Source organism: Podarcis filfolensis (assembly GCF_964270895.1).
Source record: "Podarcis filfolensis genome assembly, chromosome: 2".
Taxonomy (NCBI): Eukaryota; Metazoa; Chordata; class Lepidosauria; order Squamata; family Lacertidae; genus Podarcis; species Podarcis filfolensis.
In genome coordinates, this window is record NC_139605.1 from 12,438,472 (window position 1) to 12,462,308 (window position 23,837).

At 48.7% G+C, this 23,837-nt stretch overlaps 1 protein-coding gene across 4 annotated transcripts in view; it reads right to left on the reverse strand.

The window, feature by feature from the left end:
- EHMT2 (euchromatic histone lysine methyltransferase 2) overlaps nt 1-23,216 on the reverse strand; it is a 43,316-nt gene extending 20,100 nt beyond the window's left edge. For 2 of the 4 annotated variants that reach the window (XM_083600442.1, XM_083600441.1), the window contains exons 1-15: nt 23,115-23,210; nt 21,398-21,446; nt 19,614-19,853; nt 18,623-18,915; nt 15,932-16,004; nt 14,932-15,032; nt 13,959-14,102; nt 11,897-12,049; nt 8,888-9,002; nt 7,982-8,083; nt 6,300-6,445; nt 5,288-5,431; nt 2,760-2,989; nt 1,756-1,944; nt 862-944 (exon numbers count right to left, since the gene is read on the reverse strand). In XM_083600442.1, the coding sequence (XP_083456568.1) occupies nt 862-944; nt 1,756-1,944; nt 2,760-2,989; nt 5,288-5,431; nt 6,300-6,445; nt 7,982-8,083; nt 8,888-9,002; nt 11,897-12,049; nt 13,959-14,102; nt 14,932-15,032; nt 15,932-16,004; nt 18,623-18,915; nt 19,614-19,853; nt 21,398-21,446; nt 23,115-23,144 (2,092 nt within the window). In that variant the 5' untranslated portion in view covers nt 23,145-23,210. Of the gene's footprint in view, nt 1-861; nt 945-1,755; nt 1,945-2,759; nt 2,990-5,287; nt 5,432-6,299; nt 6,446-7,981; nt 8,084-8,887; nt 9,003-11,896; nt 12,050-13,958; nt 14,103-14,931; nt 15,033-15,931; nt 16,005-18,622; nt 18,916-19,613; nt 19,854-21,397; nt 21,447-22,746; nt 22,877-23,114 lie in introns of those variants that run through there. The other 2 variants (XM_083600443.1, XM_083600444.1) reach the window with 2 other exon arrangements.
- Between the last annotated feature and the right edge of the window lie 621 nt (nt 23,217-23,837).

Sequence of the window (23,837 nt, forward strand, 5' to 3'; positions counted from 1 at the left end):
ACAATAATAATTTATTATTTGTACCCCGCCCATCTGGCTGGGCTTCCCCAGCCACTCTGGGCGGCTTCCAACCAAATATTCAAATACAGTAATACATCCAACATTAAAAGCTTGCCTAAACAGAGCTGCCTTCAGATGCAGAAGAGCCGAATCGCGACCCGTCCGTGCGCAGACGCGGCGCTGTGGGTTGCGAACGTGCCTCCCGCACGGATCACGTTCGCAACTCGAGGTTCCACTGTAGAAATGTTTTAAAGCATGCAGCCCACAAGAGCATTCCCGAACCACCTCTTAGCCATATTATGAGGGTACTCTGTTAATTAATTAATTAATTAATTAATTAATTTTTATTTAATTTGTATATTGCCCTATACCCACAGGTCTCAGGGCGGTTACAACACAAAGCCACAATATAAAAACACATAATAAAAACAAAAAACCCAACCCCAACACATTTTAAAAGGGCACTGGATATCAATCAGCCAAAGGCCTGGTTTAAGAGGAATGTTTTTGCCTGGTGCCTAACGGTGTATAATGAAGGCACCAGGCGAACTTACCTGGGGAGAGCATTCCACAGATGGGGAGCCACTGCAGAAAAGGCCCTTTCTTGTGTTGCCACCCTCCAGACCTCTTGTGGGGCAGGGGGCACACGAAGAAGGGGCCTCAGATGATCTCAGGGTCCAGGTAGGTTCATATGGAAAGAGGTGTTCCGGGGGGTACTGAAGTCCTGAGCCGTTAAAGGCTTTAGAGGTCAAAACCAGGACTTTTTTATTTTTTAAAGTACGCTTGTTTTTGCCACTGGCCTCCCCACCTGAATGTCTACAACGCAGAGGATGAGAGAAAAGGATGCTCAGAGGAACTTACGCAACATCAGGACCACTTTCTGGAGCTCCCCTTGCTTGACCGAGAGATAGAGCTGGCGGGGGTGAAAACGCAGCTTCTTGCGCCTGAGAGAGATCACAAAGGAGCCAGTGTGTTGTGGCGGTTAAAGTGTCGGGCTACGGCCTGGGAGACCACGGTTTGAACCCCTACTTGGCCAGGACGTTCACTGGGTGATGTTGGGCCAGTGACTCATTCTCAGCTTAACCTACTTCGCAGGGTTGCTGCGGGGATTAAATGACCTGGTGGAGAACCATGCGAGCCCCCTTGAGCTCCATGGGGAAAAAGGTGGGATATAAATGCAACCGATATATGACAAAATAAATAAGAGGAAACTTTCTCTCTGGCCAATGCCTTTGCCCCACAGGCAAATATTTAAAATTGCCCCTAATCTGCTTTACTGTAAAACCCCACGACACTGCTTGACGTTAATAAATATTCACCAACACAATAAAACAGTAATAAAGGTAAAGGATCCCTGGATGGTTAAGTCCAGTCAAAGGCGACTATGGGGTTGTGGCGGTCATCTCGCTTTCAGGCCAAGGGAGCTGGCCTTTGTCCGCAGGCAGCTTTCCGAGTCATGACAAAACTGCTTCTGGCACAATGGGACACCATTACAGAAACCAGAATGCACGGAAATGCCGTTTACCTTCCCGCCGCAGCGGTGCCTATTTATCTACTTGCGCCGGTGTGCTTTCAAACTGCTAGGTTGGCAGGAGCTGGGACAGATAATGAGAGTTCACCCCATCGCAGGGATTTGAACTGCCGACCTTCTGATCGGCAATCCCAAGAGGCTCAGTGGTTTAGATCACAGCACCACCCGCGTCCCAATAATAGCCAGCCTTGCTTCCATGAAAATAGAGAGAGTGCTTCACTTACCGCTCGGATTCCTGCACCACCAGGGCCCGCTCCAATTGTTCCCGGCCGGCCCCTGGAGGCAGGCCCTGAGCGGACAGCACCGCCCCGTTTGGTAGGGTCAGCCGTGGTCCCGCACTGTCGATCCCTGGGCCGAGACCCGCCATATCGTCCTGCGGGGGCTCTACGCTTGAGCCCCCCCGCATCCGAGCACTGAGGAAAGGAGATCACACAGACCTGTGAAATAATCTTGCATACACTATACAGTGGTACATATGCTTCATGTTACATACGCTTCAGGTTACAGACTCCGCTAACCCAGAAATAGTACCTCAGGTTAAGAACTTTGCTTCAGGATGAGAACAGAAACCGTGCAGTGGTGGCGCGGCAGCAGCGGGAGGCCCCATTAGCTAAAGTGGTGCTTCAGGTTAAGAACAGTTTCAGGTTAAGAACAGACCTCCAGAACGAATTAAGTAATTAACCTGAGGTACCACTGTACATTTAAAGTGCAATGACACCCCTGTAACAGACTTGCTTCCCCCCAGCCCACCCCCCAAAAATCTTGGGAACTGTAGTTTTCTACTGGTGCTATTAGGAGAACCCTCACAGAGCTCCAATTCCCAGAGTGATTTAACAATCTCTCTTCCCAGGGAACTCTGGGAATCGTAGCTCTTTGCTACAATTATGCATTGTTTATGGTAAATATTTTTCTATTGTCTAATCTTTCTTTTTTCCTTCTTTTCTAAACATTGCTAGAAATATGTAAATAATTATGTATACATGCATATGATTGAAATTTGTTTTTTTTTGACATTCTTGTATTATTTAATAAAATTAATTTAAAATTAAAAAAAAATACATTTATGCATTTATTTCTCATCTCCTCTGAGAGAGATGAGAAATAAATGCATAAATGTTTTATTTTAGGCTTAATGTCTAAAAACGCAAGTCACCAAGGAAAAGCCCGCACTATTCCTTTTCTGAGGAGCCCGCGGTCCTGGTTCCTAGCTGGCCAGCATTGATCTCACCTGGGCTGGGTGGTGTCAGCACGACCTGTGCTCTCAGAGGCTCCCTGGCCGTGAGAAGGTGGAATGGGGACAGGAGTGGAGGTGTCCGCCTTGGCTATCGTGATCTCCTGGGCTTCGGAAGCATCTTCCCCACAGTGCGGACAGAAGATCATGCCGTTGAGCTGCGACACGCAGGCCTTGTGGAAGCGATGGGCCACGCGGAAGTCAGGGTGGCACTCCAAAAAGGTGCCCTGGGGCAGGAAAACAGGCCATGAAGGATCAGAAAGGGGCAAGGGAAATAATAATAATAATAATAATAATAATAATAATAATAATAATAATAATAATAAATTTTATTTATACCCCGCCCTCCCCAGCCAAGACCGGGCTCAGGGCGGCTAACACCAAATATAAAAACAATTGATTAGAATACAGCGTAAAAAACAAAATTAAAACACAACACTAAAACGCAGCCTCATTTCAGTGGAACTCAATCAAAAACTTTTGGGGGGATAAAAACGTCAAGGCTAACTATCCAGACTGGTCCTACACGGGCCAGAAAAAAGCCAGGGAAGTCCCCAAATAGGAGTTCCAGCACAGAAGGAGAAAGGGAAAAAGAAAGAGGTGAAGGGGATCAAGTTGATTCCAAGCCAAAGGCCAGGCGGAACAACTCTGTCTTACAGGCCCTGCGGAAAGAAATCAGATCCTGCAGGGCCCTGGTCTCATGAGGCAGAGCGTTCCACCAGGCCGGAGCCAGAGTTGAAAAGGCCTTGGCTCTGGTTGAAGGTGATCTAACTTTCTCAGGGCCCGGGACCTCTAGGTTGCTATTTATGGACCTTAAGATCCTCTGTGGGGCATATCGGGAGAGGCGGTCCTGTATCATAGAATCATAGAATCATAGAGTTGGAAGAGACCACAAGGGCCATCGAGTCCAACCCCCTGCCAAGCAGGAAACACCATCAGAGCACTCCTGACATATGGTTGTCAAGCCTCTGCTTAAAGACCTCCAAAGAAGGAGACTCCACCACACTCCTTGGCAGCAAATTCCACTGTCGAACAGCTCTTACTGTCAGGAAGTTCTTCCTAATGTTTAGGTGGAATCTTCTTTCTTGTAGTTTGGATCCATTGCTCCGTGTCCGCTTCTCTGGAGCAGCAGAAAACAACCTTTCTCCCTCCTCTATGTGACATCCTTTTATATATTTGAACATGGCTATCATATCACCCCTTAACCTCCTCTTCTCCAGGCTAAACATGCCCAGCTCCCTTAGCCGTTCCTCATAAGGCATCGTTTCCAGGCCTTTGACCATTTTGGTTGCCCTCCTCTGGACACGTTCCAGTTTGTCAGTGGAGGTAGGTACGAGGGTCCTCAGGAAACTCCTGAGCTCGATGGCTGAGCTTCCAGAAGTGTCCCAGAGCCCTCTCCAGACAAAGGCATCAAACAAGGGTGGGAAGCAAAGGGCCTTGGCAACTGTCAAGATGTAAGAAACCTCTCTGGGTTGACAGGGCCTAGTGTAATATTGGAAGCCTGGCCCTTCCTGCTGCGGTTCAGACCTGAGCCTCAACAACAGGCCTCAAGGGACCTTGGCTTGCCCCTGGTCTGGCTCCAAGTATTAAACTGCCCCAAGATGCCGAGATGGGCACTGGCTTGGGCAGCTTAAAAAGAGGATTAGATAAATCCATGGGAAGATAAGGCTGGATCAGCCATGGCAGGTCTGCCTCCACTGTCAAAGGCAGGATGCCTCTGAATATTATTATTGATTAAATTTTTATACCACCCTATACCCATCGATCTCAGGGCGGTTCACAACATGAATACCTGTTGGTGGGACTCGCAAGTTGGGCACCTGCTTGTAGGCTTCCCAGAGGTATCTGGCTGGCCGCTATGAAATCAGGATGGCCTCATCCAGCTTCAGGGCTTTACCTATGTTCCTACGTTCTCATCTACACTTTTATTCCCTCAGCCCTAAAAAACAACAACTGCCAGTAACATTTATATTCCATGTTTTTTCCATCATGGGATTCTCAAAGGATCATCCATTTGGGCACAGACCAGACCCAGACCTGTTTAGCTTTGAGATCTGCAGGTCTGGGTGGTACACAAATTTAATTAATAATAATAATAATAATACATGTGGTGGCTTCATCTGCTTTGAGACCATACTACAGTGGTACCTCAGGTTACATACGCTTCAGGTTACATACGCTTCAGGTTACAGACTCTGTTAACCCAGAAATAGTGCTTCAGGTTAAGCACTTTGCTTCAGGATGAGAACAGAAATCGTGTGGCGGCAGCAGGAGGCCCCATTAGCTAAAGTGGTGCTTCAGGTTAAGAACAGTTTCAGGTTAAGTACAGACCTCCGGAATGAATTAAGTACTTAACCTGAGGTACCACTGTATGTTTTTTCGCCAGGGCCCAGCACAGATAGGCACAATCTGGAATCATGATCTTCCTCTCAGACGCCTCGTGAGTTCTGGCGATGCCTCCCCAATCGTGACTTGCTAGCAAGCCCTGCAAACCAAACGCCCTCCTTCGGGTTTCCTTTCCTCACCGCAGTGCAGAAGTAGCCACACCCAGGGCAGCAGTGATGCTTCACCATCCTGGCTCGGTGGGCCTCGCACAGGACCATGAGGGGAACGCGGCTGGAGGGACGCATCGTCTCCCGCTTCAAGATGCTGCTGCTGCAGCCGTTCAGCTGTGAATAAGCAAACAAGATGGTCGCTCTCTTGCTCTCTCCAGCCTACGACTCACATTGGAGGCAGGGCAGTACAACTTTAGACTGCTCACATGCCCAAATGCTCCTCTCTCAATCAATCAATCAATCAATCAATCAGCGTCTGTGTTTCTGTGTACATGCACAACACCTTTCAGAGACATTTTGCCACTCTTCTTCCATTTGAGTCCGAGAGAGAGAGAGAAAGAGAGAGTGATGTCTCCTGATAGGCTGAACCTGATGCATGACATGCACAGGTAATAATGTTAACGATGGCGATAATAACAATAGTAATCGCTTTCATCACCATCGCTAGTAATTATTATGCTTAACCATTAGAACCTGGAACAAAACATTGCAGTGTATCCTTTTCCTAACAGGGCACTCCCATTCAGGGTTCCAGACAGCCATTTTTTTAATTAATTAAAAGCATTTCTGGCCTGCCGGCCACTGCAAACAATTTCCTCCAGACAAGATCATTCCACTCTTCCACAAACACCCCCTTGGTTTTCTTTTCCAGTTGAAGCTCTGCATTCTGTAACAACTGAGAATAAGTCGTCCTCACTGGGCTGCTGATGGATCTGTTTGTTTGTTCTGTCCCCTTAAGGTTTAGTTGTTTCAAAAAATATATATATTTGTGCTTCTGCAAACCTTGGGGCAGCCCTGAGCAGCCGATACCTCCCTCTCATTTTCATCACCTGAGTTTACTGCTAAAAGGAAAAACGATGATGCTTTATAATAAATGAAGGGCCTGCAATGGATCTCCAGGGTTGTAACGGGACAAAATGAGGAGGAGGCCTCTAATATATGTTCAATAACAGCTTCTTCCAGATTTCCCCTATTTTCTTACCTCTCCATCCGCACTCTCAGTTGCCATGCATTGATTTCCAGCTTGCTGGCTGAGGCGCTCAATGGTTGGAGCCTCCATGCGGCAGGAGCAGAGGGGCAACTCCTCAAAGCGCTCCGTCTCCAGAGAACTCGTCTCATTCGACACCCCTGTGGCGGGAAAGAAAAAGGGGAGGAAATAGGACCTGGAAATGGCTGATTTTCACAAAACAAAACCCTACCTCTACTGCATAGCCTTGATGCTGCAACCATCCCCTGGTCTCACAAGCTGCATCCAAAACCCTCCTCTATTAACCCTTTACAGAAATGGCGTTTGGCACTTGAGGCGGAAAACACTTTTAAGCTAGCTATTTATGCTCGTGGAGCAATCTTAATGCACGTGAGCGGCAAAGTTTTAAAATGGCATCTTCACTGGCGTTAGCATTCCAATCAATTTAATCCTTAATATGTACATTACAGAGAATATAATATGGTTCTCATTAAAAGGAGAGGCATCTTTAATAATATTCAGAGGGCCTTCTCGGTAGTGGCGCCTGCCCTGTGGAACACCCTCCCATCAGATGTCAAGGAAATATACAACAATCATACTTTTAGAAGACATCTGAAGGCAGCCCTGTTTAGGGAAGCTTTTAATGTTTGATGTTTTATCGCTTTATTATTATTATTATTATTATTATTATTATTATTCTGTTGGGAGCCTCCCAGAGTGGCTGGGGAAACCCAGCCAGATGGGCAGGGTATTAATAATAATAATAATAATAATAATAATAATAATAATAATAATAATAAATCCTTTTAATGTGAACTGTGTTTGAATACTGCTTGGGGGTGGTGTTTTTTTTTAAAAAAAGCCTCCTCAGTTTGTCAGAATAACAGTACCAAACTATAGAACAGAACAGTTCTCATTAAAAGGACAGACACCTTAAATAATTATATCCTTTTAACAAGAACTTCATTTGAATTCTGCTTGGGGGTTTTTTTTTAAAGTCTCCTCAGTTTGTGAAAATAACAGTATCGATATAAAAAAACGACAATTAGTGACTTTTCAAAATGAATCTTGAGGCAGAAGCAGTAAAATCCGACACCTGAGGCAAACCACCTCAACTTGCCTAGCGGTAAAGAGTTTTGCCCTGATGTCTCCTCTTTATAGCCAATAGATGTGAATAATTTTCAAAGAATATTCTGGGGTGACCTACGCTGTTAAGATTGCTTTCAAAGACAAATTAAAACTAGTTGCACATAAACACAGAGCGACTAGACAAGTCAGTTTTTAAAAACTTGGGTATGGGTGTGCATGGAGATATCGCAACTCCTAAATGAAGTCTACTGGGTACCCAGACTCTGGTTGGGTTGACCAGCAAGGAGACTTCATTCTGCATTTGCTATCAGTGGCCAAGATCTTATCCTCTCCTAAGAAGGGGCCTGTTGCCACCATCGCTTCCTGATCACCAGCCTGCCCAGTATTAAAAGAGGTTCTTTTAAACTGAGGCAAAGTCACTCAATCTCCATCCACTGAGGAGGACACAGGCATGAAGACTTCTCTTAGGTCAACCTCCTGCGGCCTTCAGATGTTTTGGACTACAACTCCCATCAGTCCCAGCGAGCGCAAGAGGCGAAGAAGGAAGTAGTGAACAAGGCTTGCTCAAACCACCCAACCCACAAATTCATAGCTGGGTTTGGACGCACCGGCATTGTTGGGGGACAGCGCCCCCTGGTTGGGCAGCTCCAAACACCCAAGAGGCACCTCCGTGTACTCGCTCTGTGTGGTTGCTGGGCCACCATTCAGCCCTGGAGAGGGAGAAAGAGAAAAAGGAATGTCAGAAGGGAAGGGAAAACAACCATTCCAGCCTGCCAGGTGCTTCTGGACTTCGTCTTTTTAAAAAATTCATGCCAAATTCCGCTGCAAAGATGTCGAACCTCATGGAGGCCCTCCAAATATCGTTGGACTACGAATCCCATCATCCATTACCATTGGCCATGCCGTCTAGGACTTCTGGGAAATGGCGGTTTAACATCGCCTGGGGCTATAGACGGAGCAGCACAGCCTCTGTCTGTAAGTGCTTTGAGGATACACTGGACGGGTCTGGCCAATATACAACACGCCACATCATGGGTTTTGTATTACTTAGCACTACAAGGGGGGAAAGTGGGGAAAGCTGTGGCCCTCCAGATGTTGTGAGATCACAGCTTCCATCGTCCCTGGCCATGCTGACTGGGGCTGATGGGAGCTGGAGTCCAGCAACACCACGAGGTTCCCCAACCATGTCTTACTGGTACAGTGGTACCTCGGGTTAAGAACTTAATTTGTTCTGGAGGTCCGTTCTTACCCTGAAACTGTTCTTAACCTGAGGTACCACTTTAGCTAATGGGGCCTCCTGCTGCTGCCGCGTGATTTCTGTTCTCATCCTGAGGTAAAGTTCTTAACCCGAGGTACTATATCTGGGTTAGCGGAGTCTGTAACCTGAAGCGTCCTTAACCTGAAGCATCTGTAACCCAAGGTACCACTGTACTGCTCTCGTTGCGGCTTCATCTTCCCAACTTTCTCCCTCCCATCCCAGGTCGTGGCTCTGGAGCCATTAGACAAGCACTCACCTCTGGCATCCTTGGGGTTGGGTTCTTTGCGCTTCCGTTTGCGCATCGGCTTGACCCAGGGGCTGTCGTTCCGCCAGCGTTTCCTGGCCTTTCGTTTGGAGCTGGAGGCGGCGCTCTGGAGCAGGAAAAGGGGCAGGGTGAGAAAACGAAGTCTGAGGAAGGTGCTGTCGTTCGATCGGGAGGCTTCGAGTTCCACATCTGGCTTCTCCACTTAGGAACATATAAGGAGCTGCCTTATACAGAAGGACCAGGTGTGCAGCCTGGGAGTCATTTTGGACTCGCAGCTGTTCACGGAGGCACAGGTCAATTCTGTGTCCAGGCAGCTGTTTACCAGCTCCATCTGGTACGCAGGCTGAGACCCTACCTGCCCGCGGACTGTCTCACCAGAGTGGTGCATGCTCTGGTAATCTCTCGCTTGGACTACTGCAATGCGCTCTATGTGGGGCTACCTTTGAAGGTGATCCGGAAACTACAACCAGTCCAGAATGCAGCAGCTAGATTGGTGACTGGGAGTGGCCGCCAAGACCATATAACTCCGGTCCTGAAAGACCTACATTGGCTCCCAGTACATTTCCGAGCACAATTCAAAGTATTGGTGCTGACCTTTAAAGCCCTAAATGGCCTGTCCAGTATACAGTGGTGCCTCGCAAGACGAAAATAATCCGTTCCGTGAGTCTCTTTGTCTAGCGGTTTTTTCGTCTTGCGAAGCAACCCTATTAGCGGCTTAGCGGATTAGCGCTATTAGCGGTTTAGCGGCTATTAGCGGCTTAGCGGCTAAAAGGCTATTAGCGGCTTAACGGCTTAGAAAAAGGGGGGGGGAAGCGAAAAAAATCGCAAGACTCGCAAGACGTTTTCGTCTTGCGAAGCAAGCCCATAGGGAAATTCGTCTTGCGAAGCGCATCGAAAAACGGAAAACCCTTTCGTCTAGCGGGTTTTTCGTCTTGCGAGGCATTCGTCTTGCGGGGCACCACTGTACCTGAAGGAGCGTCTCCACCCCCATCATTCAGCCCGGACACTGAGGTCCAGTGCTGAGGGCCTTCTGTCGGTTCCCTCACTGAGAGAAGCCAAGTCGCAGGGAACCAGGCAGAGGGCCTTCTCGGTAGTGGCGCCTGCCCTGTGGAACGCCCTCCCACCAGATGTCAAAGAGAAAAACAACCACCAGACTTTTAGAAGACATCTGAAGGCAGCCCTGTTTAGGGAAGCTTTTAATGTTTAACAGATTATTGTGTTTTAATATTTTGTTGGAAGCCGCCCAGAGTGGCTGGGGAAACCCAGCCAGATTGGCAGGGTACAAATAATATATTAGTAGTAGTAGTAGTAGTAGTAGTAGTAGTAGTATTCTGAGGCCACAATCACCCCACACGGTTGAAACTGGGTAACCCCCAAGGGAAGAAGGCTCAGAGCCTGGGGAGAAGTGGTGAGACGACAATGAGTGGTCAGAGGGTGAAGATTGGGAGGAGGAGGTGTTGGAAGCTGAAGAGGTCACAGGGCTAAGTGAGCAGGAAGAAGCTGAGGAAGAGAAAGTCCAGAATCAGAGGCGGAAGCTGAAGCAGTAGGCGAGGGGGGCCAAGAGGCAGAGATGAGTCAGGCTGGTGAAGAAGTCAAAGTGTCTCCCCCTCCTGCTGCGACCAGCTCCCCTCCACCTTGGTCTCCCAGAACCAGAAGAGGTATGAAGAGGGAGGAGCAGAGACAGGTGTGCAACGGAGTCTCAGATTGCTTGGGAAGGACCCAGGGGAGGAGGAGACTTAGGCAGCGGTGGGAAGGCAAGGACCTTCAGTCCCCACAACTGCCTCACAGGGCATAGCTGTCAACTTTTCCCTTTTCTTGCGAGGAATCCTATTCGGAATAAGGGAATTTCCCTTAAAAAAAGGGGAACGTTGACAGCTATGCCACGGAGCAAGACCTACTGAGAAGAGTTGCTGTACTCATTAGGCCTGGCACCCTTGAGCTGAACTTGTTTCTTCTAATAAAGAGTTACCGTATTTTTCGCTCTATAGGACGCACCGGACCATAGGAGGGGGAGAACAGGGGAAAAAATTATCCCCCTCTCTGCTCAGCGCCCCTTCAGCGAAGCGGCAGGAGAAACGGAGCCCCTTCCATTCCTCTTCCCGCTTCGCTGAAGGGGCGCTGCGCAGCTCTCCCTCTCTGCTGAAGCCAGGAGAGTCTTGCTCTCCCGGCTTCAGCAAAAGGAACCCGAAGCCTTTGGAGCGCATCGCGAGTTCCCGCTGCGCTCCGGAGGCTTCGCGTTGCTATCGCTGAAGCCAAGGAGCCTGCATTCGCTCCATAGGACGCACACACATTTCCCCTTACTTTTGGGAGGGGGAAAAGTGTGTCCTATAGAGCGAAAAATACGGTAACTTCATTTACACCCTGTGATTTATTGCTGGCTGGCTCCTGACAACTCTGATACCACTTTAAACAGCTGTGGCTTCTCCCAAGGAATCCTGGGAACCGCAGTTTGATAAGGGTGCTGAGAGCTGTTAGGAGACCTCCCTGCTATTCCCTTGTCCCAGAGAGGGTTAACAATCAATTAGGCTTGCATACAGCAAGCCGACTGCATGTCTACTCAGGGTTTAAGCTCCCCCAGAGTTCCATGGGACTTACTCACAGGTACGCACAGGATTGTAACTGGAAAGGGAGCAAAGAATGTGAATGCAGAAAAACAAATTATAGAGGAAAGGGAAGAAAAATGGGGGGGGGGGAGGCAAGAAGAGGTTAAAAACAAAAAAAATGGAATGAAATGTATAGTGTGGGGGGTGACGAGGGGGGAAAGTGGAATTAAAATTTAGAATGCAATGAGAGAGAAAACGAAGAAGTGAAAAGCAACCTTCCCTGCCCTTTAGCTGCCCAAAAGTTGTTGGACTACAACTCCCTTGATCCTTGACCATTAGCTCTCCTGGCAGGGGCTGATGGGAGTTGTAGTCCAAAACATCTGGAGGGCACCTGGTTGATGAAGATTGGTTAAAAGGAGAGAGAATTAAAAACATGGAAAGGCAAGCCTCAACCTACCCTGTCAGAGAGGTTACCCGACTCTTCGTCTTCATCTTCTTCCTCATCGTCATCTTCGTCGTCCTCTTCCTCCTCCTCCTCTTCTTCCTCCTCTTCCTCTTCCTCCTCTTCTTCCTCCTCACTCATATGCTCTCCAGCAACATCTGCATCAGACTGTCAGGCAAAAAAGGGAGGGTGACAGCGTGAATTCAGAAATCTGTGCTTTTGACGCTGAACAGGAGACGTCTACAACAGTCAGGAGGGAGAAGGGCACATGGCACTCACTGTGGAAACAACTACAGGACGGGCTCACACAGCCATAATGGTCCTTTGCTACATTAGTCCTAGGAAAACCAGCGGTCAGCTCCTCAGGGCAAATATTCTGAACATTTGGGTGTCTTATGTGTATCCAGAAGGGGCATCCTTTTTCTGTGAAGCCACAGAGCATCTATACCTCAGGCAATCCAGACTTGGGATGAGGAACATTTCTCCACCAGAGGGCCAAATTCCCTTGCAGGCAAATTTCTGAAGGCCGCACGGCCAGAGGCAAAAGCGATCAGAACAACAGATGCAGCTCTTATACAAGGGTTTCCCAAACTTGGGTCTCCAGCTGTTTTTGGACTACAACTTTTTTGTTTTGGGCCTTCTGGCAGTTCCCTCACTGCGAGAAGTGAGGTTACAGGGAACCAGGCAGAGGGCCTTCTCAGTGGTGGCACCCGCCCTGTGGAACACCCTCCCATCAGATGTCAAGGAAATAAACAACTATCTGACTTTTAGAAGACCTCTGAAGGCAGCCCTGTTTAGGGAAGTTTTTAATGTTTTATTGTTTTTTTAATATTCTGTTGGAAGCCACCCAGAGTGGCTGGGGAGGCCTGGCCAGATTGGCGGGATATAAGTAATAAATTTACTATTATTGTTGTTGTTGTTATTAATATTATTAAAATTCTCAATGTCTCTGACCACTGATCCTGCTAGCTAGGGCTGATGGGAGTTGTGCTCCCAAAACAGCCCGAAACCCAAGTTTGGGAAATCCTTCCTTATACAATAGGATACAGTCAAGCCACACAAAAGGCAGAGGCTTCTACAGTCAGGCACCTGCATCTCTCAGGTATTAAGGCCTGCAGCTGAGCGGAAGAGCATCTGCTTTGCATGCAGAAAGTCGCAGGTTCGATCCCCACCATCTCCCTGCCTGAAATCTCAGAAAGCTTCTGCCAGTCAGTGTAGGCAACACTGAGCTAAATGGGCTTCCTACGCCCTTATCTCTCCATTCAGATAAGCCAGAGTCCAAGGGCACATTCCAGCAAGGCAAATGTGCTCAAAGAAGAAGCACAAAGCAGGTCCGGTGAAGGGCCTTACAGGGTGAGAGCCCTGAGGGACTCCATGAAGTGAGAACAGTTGTTTGGGTTTGATATCCCGCTTTATCACTACCCGAAGGAGTCTCAAAGCGGCTAGCATTCTCCTTTCCCTTCCTCCCCCACAACAAACACTCTGTGAGGTGAGTGAGGCCGAGAGACTTCAGAGAAGTGTGTGTGGCCCAAGGTCACCCAGCAGCTGCAAGTGGAGGAGCGGAGACACGAACCCGGTTCCCCAGATTACTAGACTAGATAAGCCTTTTGTCTGATCCAGCAAGGCTCTGCTTATGTTCTTACCTACCACTCAGCCCTATGAAAGGTAAAAGGTAAAGGACCCGTGGACGGTTAAGTCCAGTCAAAGGCGACTATGGGGTTGCAGCGCTCATCTTGCTTTCAGGCCAAGGGAGCCGGTGTTTGTCCACAGACAGCTTTCTGGGTCATGTGGCCAGCATAACTAAACCGCTCCTGGTGCAACGGGACACTGTGACAGAAACCAGAGCGCATGGAAACGGCGTTTACCTTCCCGCCATAGCGGTACCTATTTATCTACTTGCACTGGTGTGCTTTGGAACTGCTAGGTTGGCAGGAGCTGGGACAGAGCAACGGGCGCTAACCTTGTCACGCAGATTCGAACCGCCGACCTTCCGATCGGCAAGCCCAAGAGGTTCAGTGGTTTAGACCACAGCGCCACCCGCCCTATGAGAGACAAGCCCCGCCTTGCTTGGCATTACCTTGCTGTCGGAATCAACATGGCCGTCGACGGAGTAGCTGTCGTAGAAGAGGCTGAAGTCATCCCCCACCTCAGTCTCCCATTCCTGACTCCTCTCCTCCTGTGAGGCAGTGGCTGGAGCCGTCATCTCTTCCGTCACAGTGATCTGGGAAGGAAGAAATGTTTATGCGCTGGTGGTAATAGTTAGTCACTCGTTAACCGTAGTGCTCGGAGCGGCTTATGCACTGCAAAAGCTCAGGAATACCAAATAAAAGCAACAGTTTAAAAGATACTGCGGGTTACAAATCAGCAAGTTAAAAATGGCAGCGTAAAACAATGCCAAACTAAAAGGCCGGGACAAATTATAGAGCCCCACCCCCCCCCAAGCCCTTAGGCACCAAAAAATAAAATGAAACGAAAAATCTCCAGAACAAAACACAAGACAGTGGCCCAAAAAACCTTTCAGGAAGGGAATTCCAAAGGCTGGTTTCACAACCAAGGCCCCATCTGCAATACATATTTAAAGCACGATTGTGCCCTTTTAAACAGTCATGGCTTCCCCACAAAAAATCATGAGAACTGTAGTTTGTTAAGGGTGCTGAGACTTCTTAGGGCGCCCTCTCCTCCCTTCACAGAGCTACATTTCCCAGAGTTCCCTGGGAAGAGGGCTTGATTGCTAAACCACTCTGGGAGGGAACTGCAGGGTCTTCTCAGTGTGGGCCTCTGGCTGAAAAAGGTATCAAATCAATCGACTACGGGTGTGATCCTATGTACACAACAACTTGGGAGCAAGTCTCATTCAATTCAATGGGACTTTCGAGTAGTCATGCATAGGATTGCCCCGCAGATCCACCGCAAATGGTCAGATTGACCAGCTAAGATTTCTCTACTCTATCGATAGACAGCCCAGATCGGAACCTGACATAATCTGAATGTTTATTTTTTAGAATGTATAAACCTTTGAAGAAAAGCAAAGAAGGGGAAAAGAGTCATACCTCAGTTGTAGCTCTGGGACTTGACCGCTGGAGAGAGAGGGGCATCCTCTTGTGCAGGGCATCAGCCATATAATCATATTTTCTACGTTTGGCAGGTTCCTCTTTGGAAGGAAAAGCAGAGGAAATGGAAATATAATTCTGACAGACTCCAGAACCTTAGAATTACAATGTCATCATCACCATTATTTAATATTAGTTCCTTTATCTTGCTCAGGGCGACGGAAAGTGCCTTATAACCCAAAACCCCCACACAGATTAAAGGTAAAGGGACCCCTGACCCGTAGGTCCAGTCGTGACCGACTCTGGGGTTGCAGCGCTCATCTCGCTTTATTGGCCGAGGGAGCCGGCGTACAGCTTCCGGGTCATGTGGTCAGCATGACTAAGCCGCTTCTGGCGAACCAGAGCAGTGCACGGAAACGCCGTTTACCTTCCCGCCGGAGCGGTACCTATTTATCTACTTGCACTTTGACGTGCTTTCAAACTGCTAGGTTAGCAGGAGCAGGGACCGAGCAACGGGAGCTCACCCCATAGTGGGGATTCGAACCGCTGACCTTCCAATTGGCAAGTCCTAGGCTCTGTGGTTTAACCCACAGCGCCACCTGCGTCCTTTCCCACATAGATTAAGGTTGTCATATTTCCAACAGTGAAAATCCGGACAAAAGTTGTTGAGCTGCCATACGTCCAGACGTTCCTGGACATATGGCAACCCTACACATAGAAACATTAAAACCAAGAGGAAAGACAAATACATTTCAATCATCCTTCCCACTTCTAAAAGGCCACAGATAGTTAAAGGCCAAAGGCCTGGTTACAGAGGAAAGGCCTGGCACCTAAAGCTATATAACAATGGCGCCAGACAAGCCTCCCTAGGAAGAGCATTCCACAAGCAGGGAGCCACCACAGAAAAGGCCCATTCTTGTGTTGCCGCCCTCCAGAACTTGCAGTCGAAAATATCTGGAGAGCACCAGATAAATGTTAATTGACCATTGTCAAGCCATACCTGGTTCTTCAATGCTCCTGAGGTCATCGGAGACTCGGAAATGCAGCATCTCAGAGACTCGCTTTTCGGGGACCTTCGGAAAGAAAAGTTACACCCAAGAATAGGTTTTTTAATCTTTCTGCATTCGGCAGCTTCACACAGGGTAGATTGGTATGTACTGGGCAATTGAAGAGAACAATGTTAGTGGGTGGCCCAATGTAAATGTGACTTGAATGACACTGTGGGCTGTATTCAACTAACTTTTACTTTTTATGGACCATATAACCCTGTTCCTAAAGGATCTTCACTGGGTCCCAGTATGTTTCCGAGCACAATTCAAAGTGCTGGTGCTGACCTTCAAAGCCCTAAACGGCCTCAGTCCAGTATACCTGAAGGAGCGTCTCCACCCCCATCTTTCAGCCTGGACACTGAGAACCAGCTCCAAGGGCCTTCTGGCAGTTCCCTCACTGCAAGAAGCGAGGTTACAGGGAACCAGGCAGGGGGCCTTCTCGGTAGTGGCACCCTCCCTGTGGAACACCCTCCCTTCAGATGTCAAGGAAATAAATTTTAATGTCTGAAATCTTATTGTGTTTTACTTTGTTGGGAGCTGCCCGGATTGGCTGAGGTAACCCAGTCACATGGGCATTATATTAATGATGATGACAACGACGATAACATCCAGTAATTTCAGTAGGTCTGTTCTGAGTAAGAGTCACTTTAGTAAAAAAAAGTAAAGGTAAAGGACTCCCAGATGGTTAAGTCCAGTCAAAGGTGACTATGGACTTGCGGCGCTTATCTCGCTTTCAGGTCAAGGGAGCCGCCGTTTGTCCTCAGACAGCTTTCTGGGTCATGTGGCCAGCATGACTAAACCGCCTCTGACACAATGGGACACCGTGACAGAAACCAGAGCGCATGAAAACGCCATTTACCTTCCCGCCATAGCCGGACCTATTTATCTACTTGTGCTGGTGCGCTTCTGAACTGCTAGGTTGGCAGGAGCTGGGACAGAAGCTCATTCCGTCGCGGGGATTCAAACCGCCGCCCAAGAGGCTCAGTGGTTTAGACCCAAGCGCCACCCGTGTCACTTTAGTACAACCCAATAACAACTTAATGTAGGACAACAGACCAAACACTATAGACAGTGTTCCATCATTAATAAGACACAGTACTTTTCCACTGCAAACATTTCAGCCCATCAGCTGCAAGTGACTTATGCTGTTGTCGGCAGTATATGCCTCTGAATGCCACTGGCTGGGAATCACAAATGAGGAGAGCGCTGCTGTACCTGGTTGGCCGCAGTGAAGACTGGATGGGCCTTTGCCCCGGTCCAGCCGGGTTGCTCATACCACCTTTTTCTTCCAAGGTGCTCGAGGTGGTGTAGGTGGTTCTCCTGCACATTTCACCCTCACAACAACCCTGTGAGGGAGGTTAGGCTAAGAGATGGCAACAGGCCCCAAGATCACCCAGCGAGCTTCATGGCTGAGCAGGGATTCAAACCCTTCTCTCCCAGGTTCCTAGTCCAGCACTCTTAAGCACTGTGCATGTGCTCTTGTGAATCAAAGCAAGATTTCTGTTCTCATCCTGAAGCTAAATTCTTAACCCGAGGTAATATTTCTGGGTAAGCACAGTCTGTAACCTAAAGCGTCTGTAACCCGAGGTAAAGGGACCCCTAACCATTAGGTCCAGTCGTGACCGACTCTGGGGTTGTGACGCTCATCTCGCTTTATTGGCCGAGGGAGCCGGCGTACAGCTTCCAGGTCATGTGGCCAGCATGACTAAGCCGCTTCTGGCGAACCAGAGCAGCACACGGAAACGCCCTTTACCTCCCCGCTGGAGCGGTACCTATTTATCTACTTGCACTTTGACGTGCTTTCGAACTGCTAGGTTGGCAGGAGCAGGGACCGAGCAACGGGAGCTCACCCCGTCGCAGGGATTTGAACCGCCAACCTTCTGATTGGCAAGTCCTAGGCTCCGTGGTTTAACCCACAGCACCACCCGCGTCCCTTGGAACCCGACGTCCCACTGTATAAAAACCAGAATAAATCCTAAAAAACGCATCTCCAGTACATGTAAACGGAGAGCTCTAAACCCACCTTGCTAAACAGATGAGGAAGAAAGAGGTGACAAATATCTTGAACACCCGTCAGGTAAAGGGCCAAACGCTTGGGTATACATTGAGGTTTCTGTCTGGTAAAAAGCAGAGACATCACCTTGCCGACAAAGGTCCGTATAGTTAAAGCTATGGTTTTCTCAGTAGCGATGTATGGGAGTGAGAGCTGGACCATAAAGAAGGCTGATCGCCAAAGAATTGATGCTTTTGAATTATGGTGCTGGAGGAGACTCTTGAGAGTCCCATGGACTGCAAGAAGATCAAACCTCTCCATTCTGAAGGAAATCAGCCCTGAGTGCTCACTGGAAGGACAGATCCTGAAGCTGAGGCGCCAATACTTTGGCCACCTCATGAGAAGAGAAGACTCCCTGGAAAAGACCCTGATGTTGGGAAAGATGGAGGGCGCAAGGAGAAGGGGACGACAGAGGACGAGATGGTTGGACTGTGTTCTCGAAGCTACCAGCATGAGTTTGACCAAACTGCGGGAGGTCGTGGAGGACAGGAGTGCCTGGCGTGCTCTGGTCCATGGGGTCATGAAGAGTCAGAGACGACTAGACGACTAAACAACAAGAACAAAGCAAGAAGGTAGCGGTGCTCCCTACCTGTCCACTGTTGGGTTTGGGCATGGTTTTCCGGGCCCGGTGAACCTTTGGCTTGGCCTCTTCCATGGTCGGGGCTGGAGGCTGAGCAGGGGCCGGTGTCGGGGCTGGGGCTGGGGCTTCTGCTGCGGGAGTCCCAGAATCCCCAGGAAGTCGCGACCCAGGCATACTCAGCAGACGCATGGCCAAACTTTGGATAGATGTTGGGGACTTGCTGGTTCCGGTGAGGGACATCTTTGCCCGGCTGGTCCCACCCGCTTTGCTAGGGGACGATGGGAAGGTCTTGGCGGCGTGTCCTGAAACGGAGGAAGAGAAGCGAGCGGCCTTTAACCGTTTTGCTTGGTTTTATTTCTTTATCTATAAGATTTATATACGCTGCAAGGTCTCAGGGCAGTTCGCAAGACAAAAACACAAGACAAAAGCACAAACACACAGTCCAAACAGGGTCCCAACGAAAGAAAAACGGCTTATGAAGCTGATGGAATACGCTGAGATGGTAGACTGCGAGAATTAAAAGAACAGAATGAAGAAAAGTTTCCCGAAGAACGGAAATATTTTGTAGAACATGTTAAAACGTACGCAGGATTTGAAGTACAGCAGCAGATGAGAAACGGTAGTTTAAAAAATTTAAATCAACGTATAAATTGGTAAAACAGAAGCAACATAGAAGCATTTTAAGGGAGGAAAAGAAAAACATGGAACGGTGGGTGGGAAGTCAACAGAGATGAATGTTCTGATGGGTGTTTAAAAGAATTTGAAAAATTTGAAAAGCTAATTTTAAATTTGGTTTTTAAAAAAATAGTTAAAACAGAATGCCTGGGGCAACCCACTCAGATGGGTGGGGTACAAGTAATAAAAAGTACTAATAATAATAATAATGGCAGCCCTTGGGGGTTCTCAGGTCCTGAGCCATGCAAAAAGCTTTATGGGTCAAAACCAGCAGTTGAAACCAGGTCCTGCTGCCACACACCCCAGCTCCCTGCTTCCACCTCACCTGGCAGGCCTTTATTCCCTGGACTAGGGCTGGTGTTTGGGCCAGCAGAGACACCCCCCGATTCGGGCGACATCCTGCCCATTTCCTTACTGCTCCCGGTCATCTGCGCTCGTGCTCCCTCTTCACCATTCCTGTTGGAGCCCAGCGGGTTCTCTCCCGCTCCCCCCAAGCTACTTTTGGGTTTCCGAGGAGACAAGGACCCCGAAGAGGGATCGGGGCCATCTCTGGACGACACCACGCCTGGAGCAGGAGACACACACATACACACACACGCTTAGCTGAGCAGCAGAGAAACTGCCTCGCATGCAGAAAGAGTCCTTGCTCGGAGAGCTGTTGCCTGCCAGTGCAGACAATACTACATGCAGACAGTACTAGGTATAAGACGGCTCCATGCATTACAGTGGTACCTTGGGTTAAGTACTTAATTCGTTCCGGAGGTCCGTACTTAACCTGAAACTGTTCTTAACCTGAAGCACCACTTTAGCTAATGGGGCCTCCTGCTGCTGCTGCGCCGCTGGAGCACGCTTTCTCTTTCTCATCCTGAAGCAAAGTTCTTAACCTGAAGAACTATTTCTGAGTTAGTGGAGTCTGTAACCTGAAGCGTATGTAACCTGAAGCGTATGCAACCTGAGGTACCACTGTATTCCAATGCCCTACCACCATAGCTCAGTGGCAGAGCAGGCACACTGCATGCAGATCATGTTATTTATCTACAGTGGTACCTCGGGTTAAGAACTTAATTCGTTCTGGAGGTCTGTTATTAACCTGAAACTGTTCTTAACCTGAAACACCACTTTAGCTAATGGGGCCTCCTGCTGCCACCACATGATTTCTGTTCTCATCCTGAAGCAAAGTTCTTAACCTGAGGTAATATTTCTGGGTTAGCAGAGTCTGTAACCTGAAGCGTATGTAACCCAAGGTACCACTGTATTCCTAAAAAATACTTGTCCATCGCATTTTGTTAAAATGTATCAGAGCGGCTGACAATCATGACAGGCACAATAAAACCGCATGGAAATTTAAAACCACACATCTTCAGCTGACTGTTACAGAAGCTGCTCTCCTAGTTGTCTACAGAAGCTGGCAGCGTAGAAAATTTTTCAGCAAATGGATAAAGGTTAAAATAGAAGGAGACTGCTGAATTCCTCCAGACCAGGCTGACGACGCTAACCATCGCGTTAATGTCCAATGAGCCTCGCAAACTCGAGGGAAGGCCACGCTGCTCCTGAATATGATCTCGGTGATCCAGCTGGGATCAGGTGGTCTCCAGGGTACCCTGGAGCAGTTTATAGCTTTGTAAATGAACACAAGGACCTTGATCCCGGCTCTGTACAGTGGTACCTCGGGTTAAGTACGTAATTCGTTCCGGAGGTCCATTCTTAACCTGAAACTGTTCTTAACCTGAGGTACCACTTTAGCTAATGGGGCCTCCCGCTGCTGCCGCGCCGCCGGAGCCCGATTTCTGTTCTTATCCTGAAGCAAAGTTCTTAACCTGAAGCACTATTTCTGGGTTAGCGGAGTCTGTAACCTGAAGCGTATGTAACCTGAAGCGTTTGTAACCCGAGGTACCACTGTATTTCAGTTCCTGGGGGAAAGACTCCTGCCTTGAACAGCTGCCAGTCAGCGTATAGAAAATACGGAGCTACATGGATCATACACAGTAGCTTCCTATGTCCCATGATCTAGGATGGCTCTGGGGCCAGCAGGCTTCAAATGTGGGTGGGCTGTTAAGAAGAAAATCACGAAACCCCCCCTTCCCAAGGCAGGCAGGCACAAAAACCTACCTATTTCGTCTGGTCTCACTTCCACCAGCGACGCCGCCCCTGTCACAGCCTGGGAGGAGGGGGCGAAAGCAGAGATTAAAAACTCAGACTGATTTCCATTTTATTAGTAACCATGAGAACTGTAGTTTGTTAAGAGCGCTGCGGGTTTTTAAGAGGCCCTTATTCTCCTCACAGAGCTACAAATCCCAGAGTTCTCTGGGAAAAGGGATTTGACTGTTAAAGCATGATGGATATTATAATAAACAACCTAATAATAATACCTTTGCTGTCAATATACAACCAGTGTACGATGAAATTAACCGAGCCTCCCTCCCCCCCCACACAAACACTCGATCTCGTGTGTCGCACAGCACACCAACCCCAAAAGTCAGTTGCACTATATTATTTTCCCATTCAGCGGCCTAACAGCCTACGGATAGAAACTGTTTTTTAGCCTGTTGGTACGACTGATTATACTTCTATATCTTCTGCCCGAGAGTAGAAGATTAAAGAGGTGCTGGCCGGGGTGTGATTCGTCCCCGAGAATTTTTCTCGCTCTCCTAAGGCATCGATCCCTTGCGATGTCATCTAGCGGGCTCAGGGGTCAGCCCATGATATCATGATAAGAACATGCGTTTGATTGTTTTAAACAAGGGTCCCTCCAGATTATGTACGGTTTATCTGTGCTCATGGTGGTTACATGTGATCTCACTTTCAATACTGTTTGTGGCTGCAAAAGTTTCAAGGCAAAGAGTTTATTTTCCCATCTGTGATGTCCCACAGCTTCCTGTTGAAATCCTGTAACTTTGCATTCCGCAAATGTTTCGGAGTTGTTTTGCTTTTGTCCTCATTCTGGTAGCAGTAAAGTGAATAAGATTGCCCTTCCAGGTGGCAACAATGATATAAGGGAAGCATTGCAGAGCGACTGATTAAATAAAACCATCTGTGTGGACAGTGCCGTGCAAATCCACACTGGATGTACTGTTACTATATACTGGGAAGAAAATGTCCAGTCTGGAGGTTCCCTCACTTTCTCATGAAATAGGATCTCTCTGCGAAATTAAGTCCCCAACAAAGAGAGAGAGGATTGAATCTATCCAAACTCTTCTAGTTAGAGGGTTGGAGGAGAGGGGGGCGTTTGGGGGAGGATAGTTGGGATCTGTTTGAAACAGGGGCTGAAAGCCACGAGTTGCAACGTGGGGTAGGTTGCAAATGCGGGCATAGGTCAGACGGGAAGGAAAAAAGGGAGCATATGTCGATAAGGAATGGCTCAGAAGTCAAAGAAGGACGAAAGCCCGTCCTTCCGCCCCCACCCCGACGGATCCCTACATTACTCTCCTCTCCCCCGCCCCGAAGTAATCCTTCCTCACCCTTTCCCTTCCTCGTCGCAAAAGAGAGACGGCGGCTGCTCCGAACCAGCGCGATCGCCCCCCACCTCCCCATCGCAAATCACGACCACTCCTCCCGGGATCGGATCGGGTGGGGAACGACGCCCCGCGCCCGCCGGATCAATGCAACATTTTTTTTTTTTGCTTTTTTGCATTTCCGAATGTGAAGGAAGCCCCTCCCAGTTTGCAATGGGGAGCCAAAAAAAAAAAAAAAAAGGGAGGCCACGAGTGATGGGAGGCCGGTGGCAATCGGAAAACCTTCCCGCTCTCCTGATATTTAGAAATAAATATTTTTGCAAAGATTCCCCCCCCCGCCCCCTGCCTCCCGCCCCGCCATCCGCGTCCCCAACCTGCGCGGGTCCCGCTCCCGCAGCCTCCATGGCCTCGCGCCGTAGCAGCAGCAGCAGCAGCAGCAGGAGAGCCGGCCCCGCACTGACGTCACGGGCGCGGGGAGAGTGAAAGGGGAGGGGGAGGGAACCCCTTAAAGGGGCAGCGCCTTTGCTCGGCTCAGCCCAGACAAAGAGGGAAGGAGGGAGGGGGCGATGGCGCGCAGATGAACCCCCTGCCTCTCTCCTCTCCATAGCTGTCAACTTACAGATTGGAAAATAAGGGACCAGCAGCCTCGAAAAAAAAGGGATCAGCAGCCAAAATAAGGGATTTTGGCTTAGCTTATGCAGAAATCCGGCACTGATGGAGCCATGCTGATTTTGCTGCCACTGACTGTGTTTTGCAGGGGGTTGGGCTAGATGATCCTAAGGGTCTACAACTCCCACCAAAGAAGAGTGGCAGACAAAACTGATGAATATATTGCATGAATGCAATTTTGTGACAGTGGGGTGTTTATTGGCGCCTCAGTTTATTTAGACCTAACTAACTTGCCTTCAGGAGGCGGGTGGTGCTGTGGGTTCAGAGCTTGCTGATCAGAAGGTCAGGGGTTTGAATCCCTGTGACGGGGTGAGCTCCCGTTGCTCGGCCAACCTAGCAGTTCGAAAGCACATCAAAGTGCAAGTAGATAAATAGGTACCGCTCCAGTGGGAAGGTAAACGGCGTTTCCATGCGCTGATCTGGTTTGC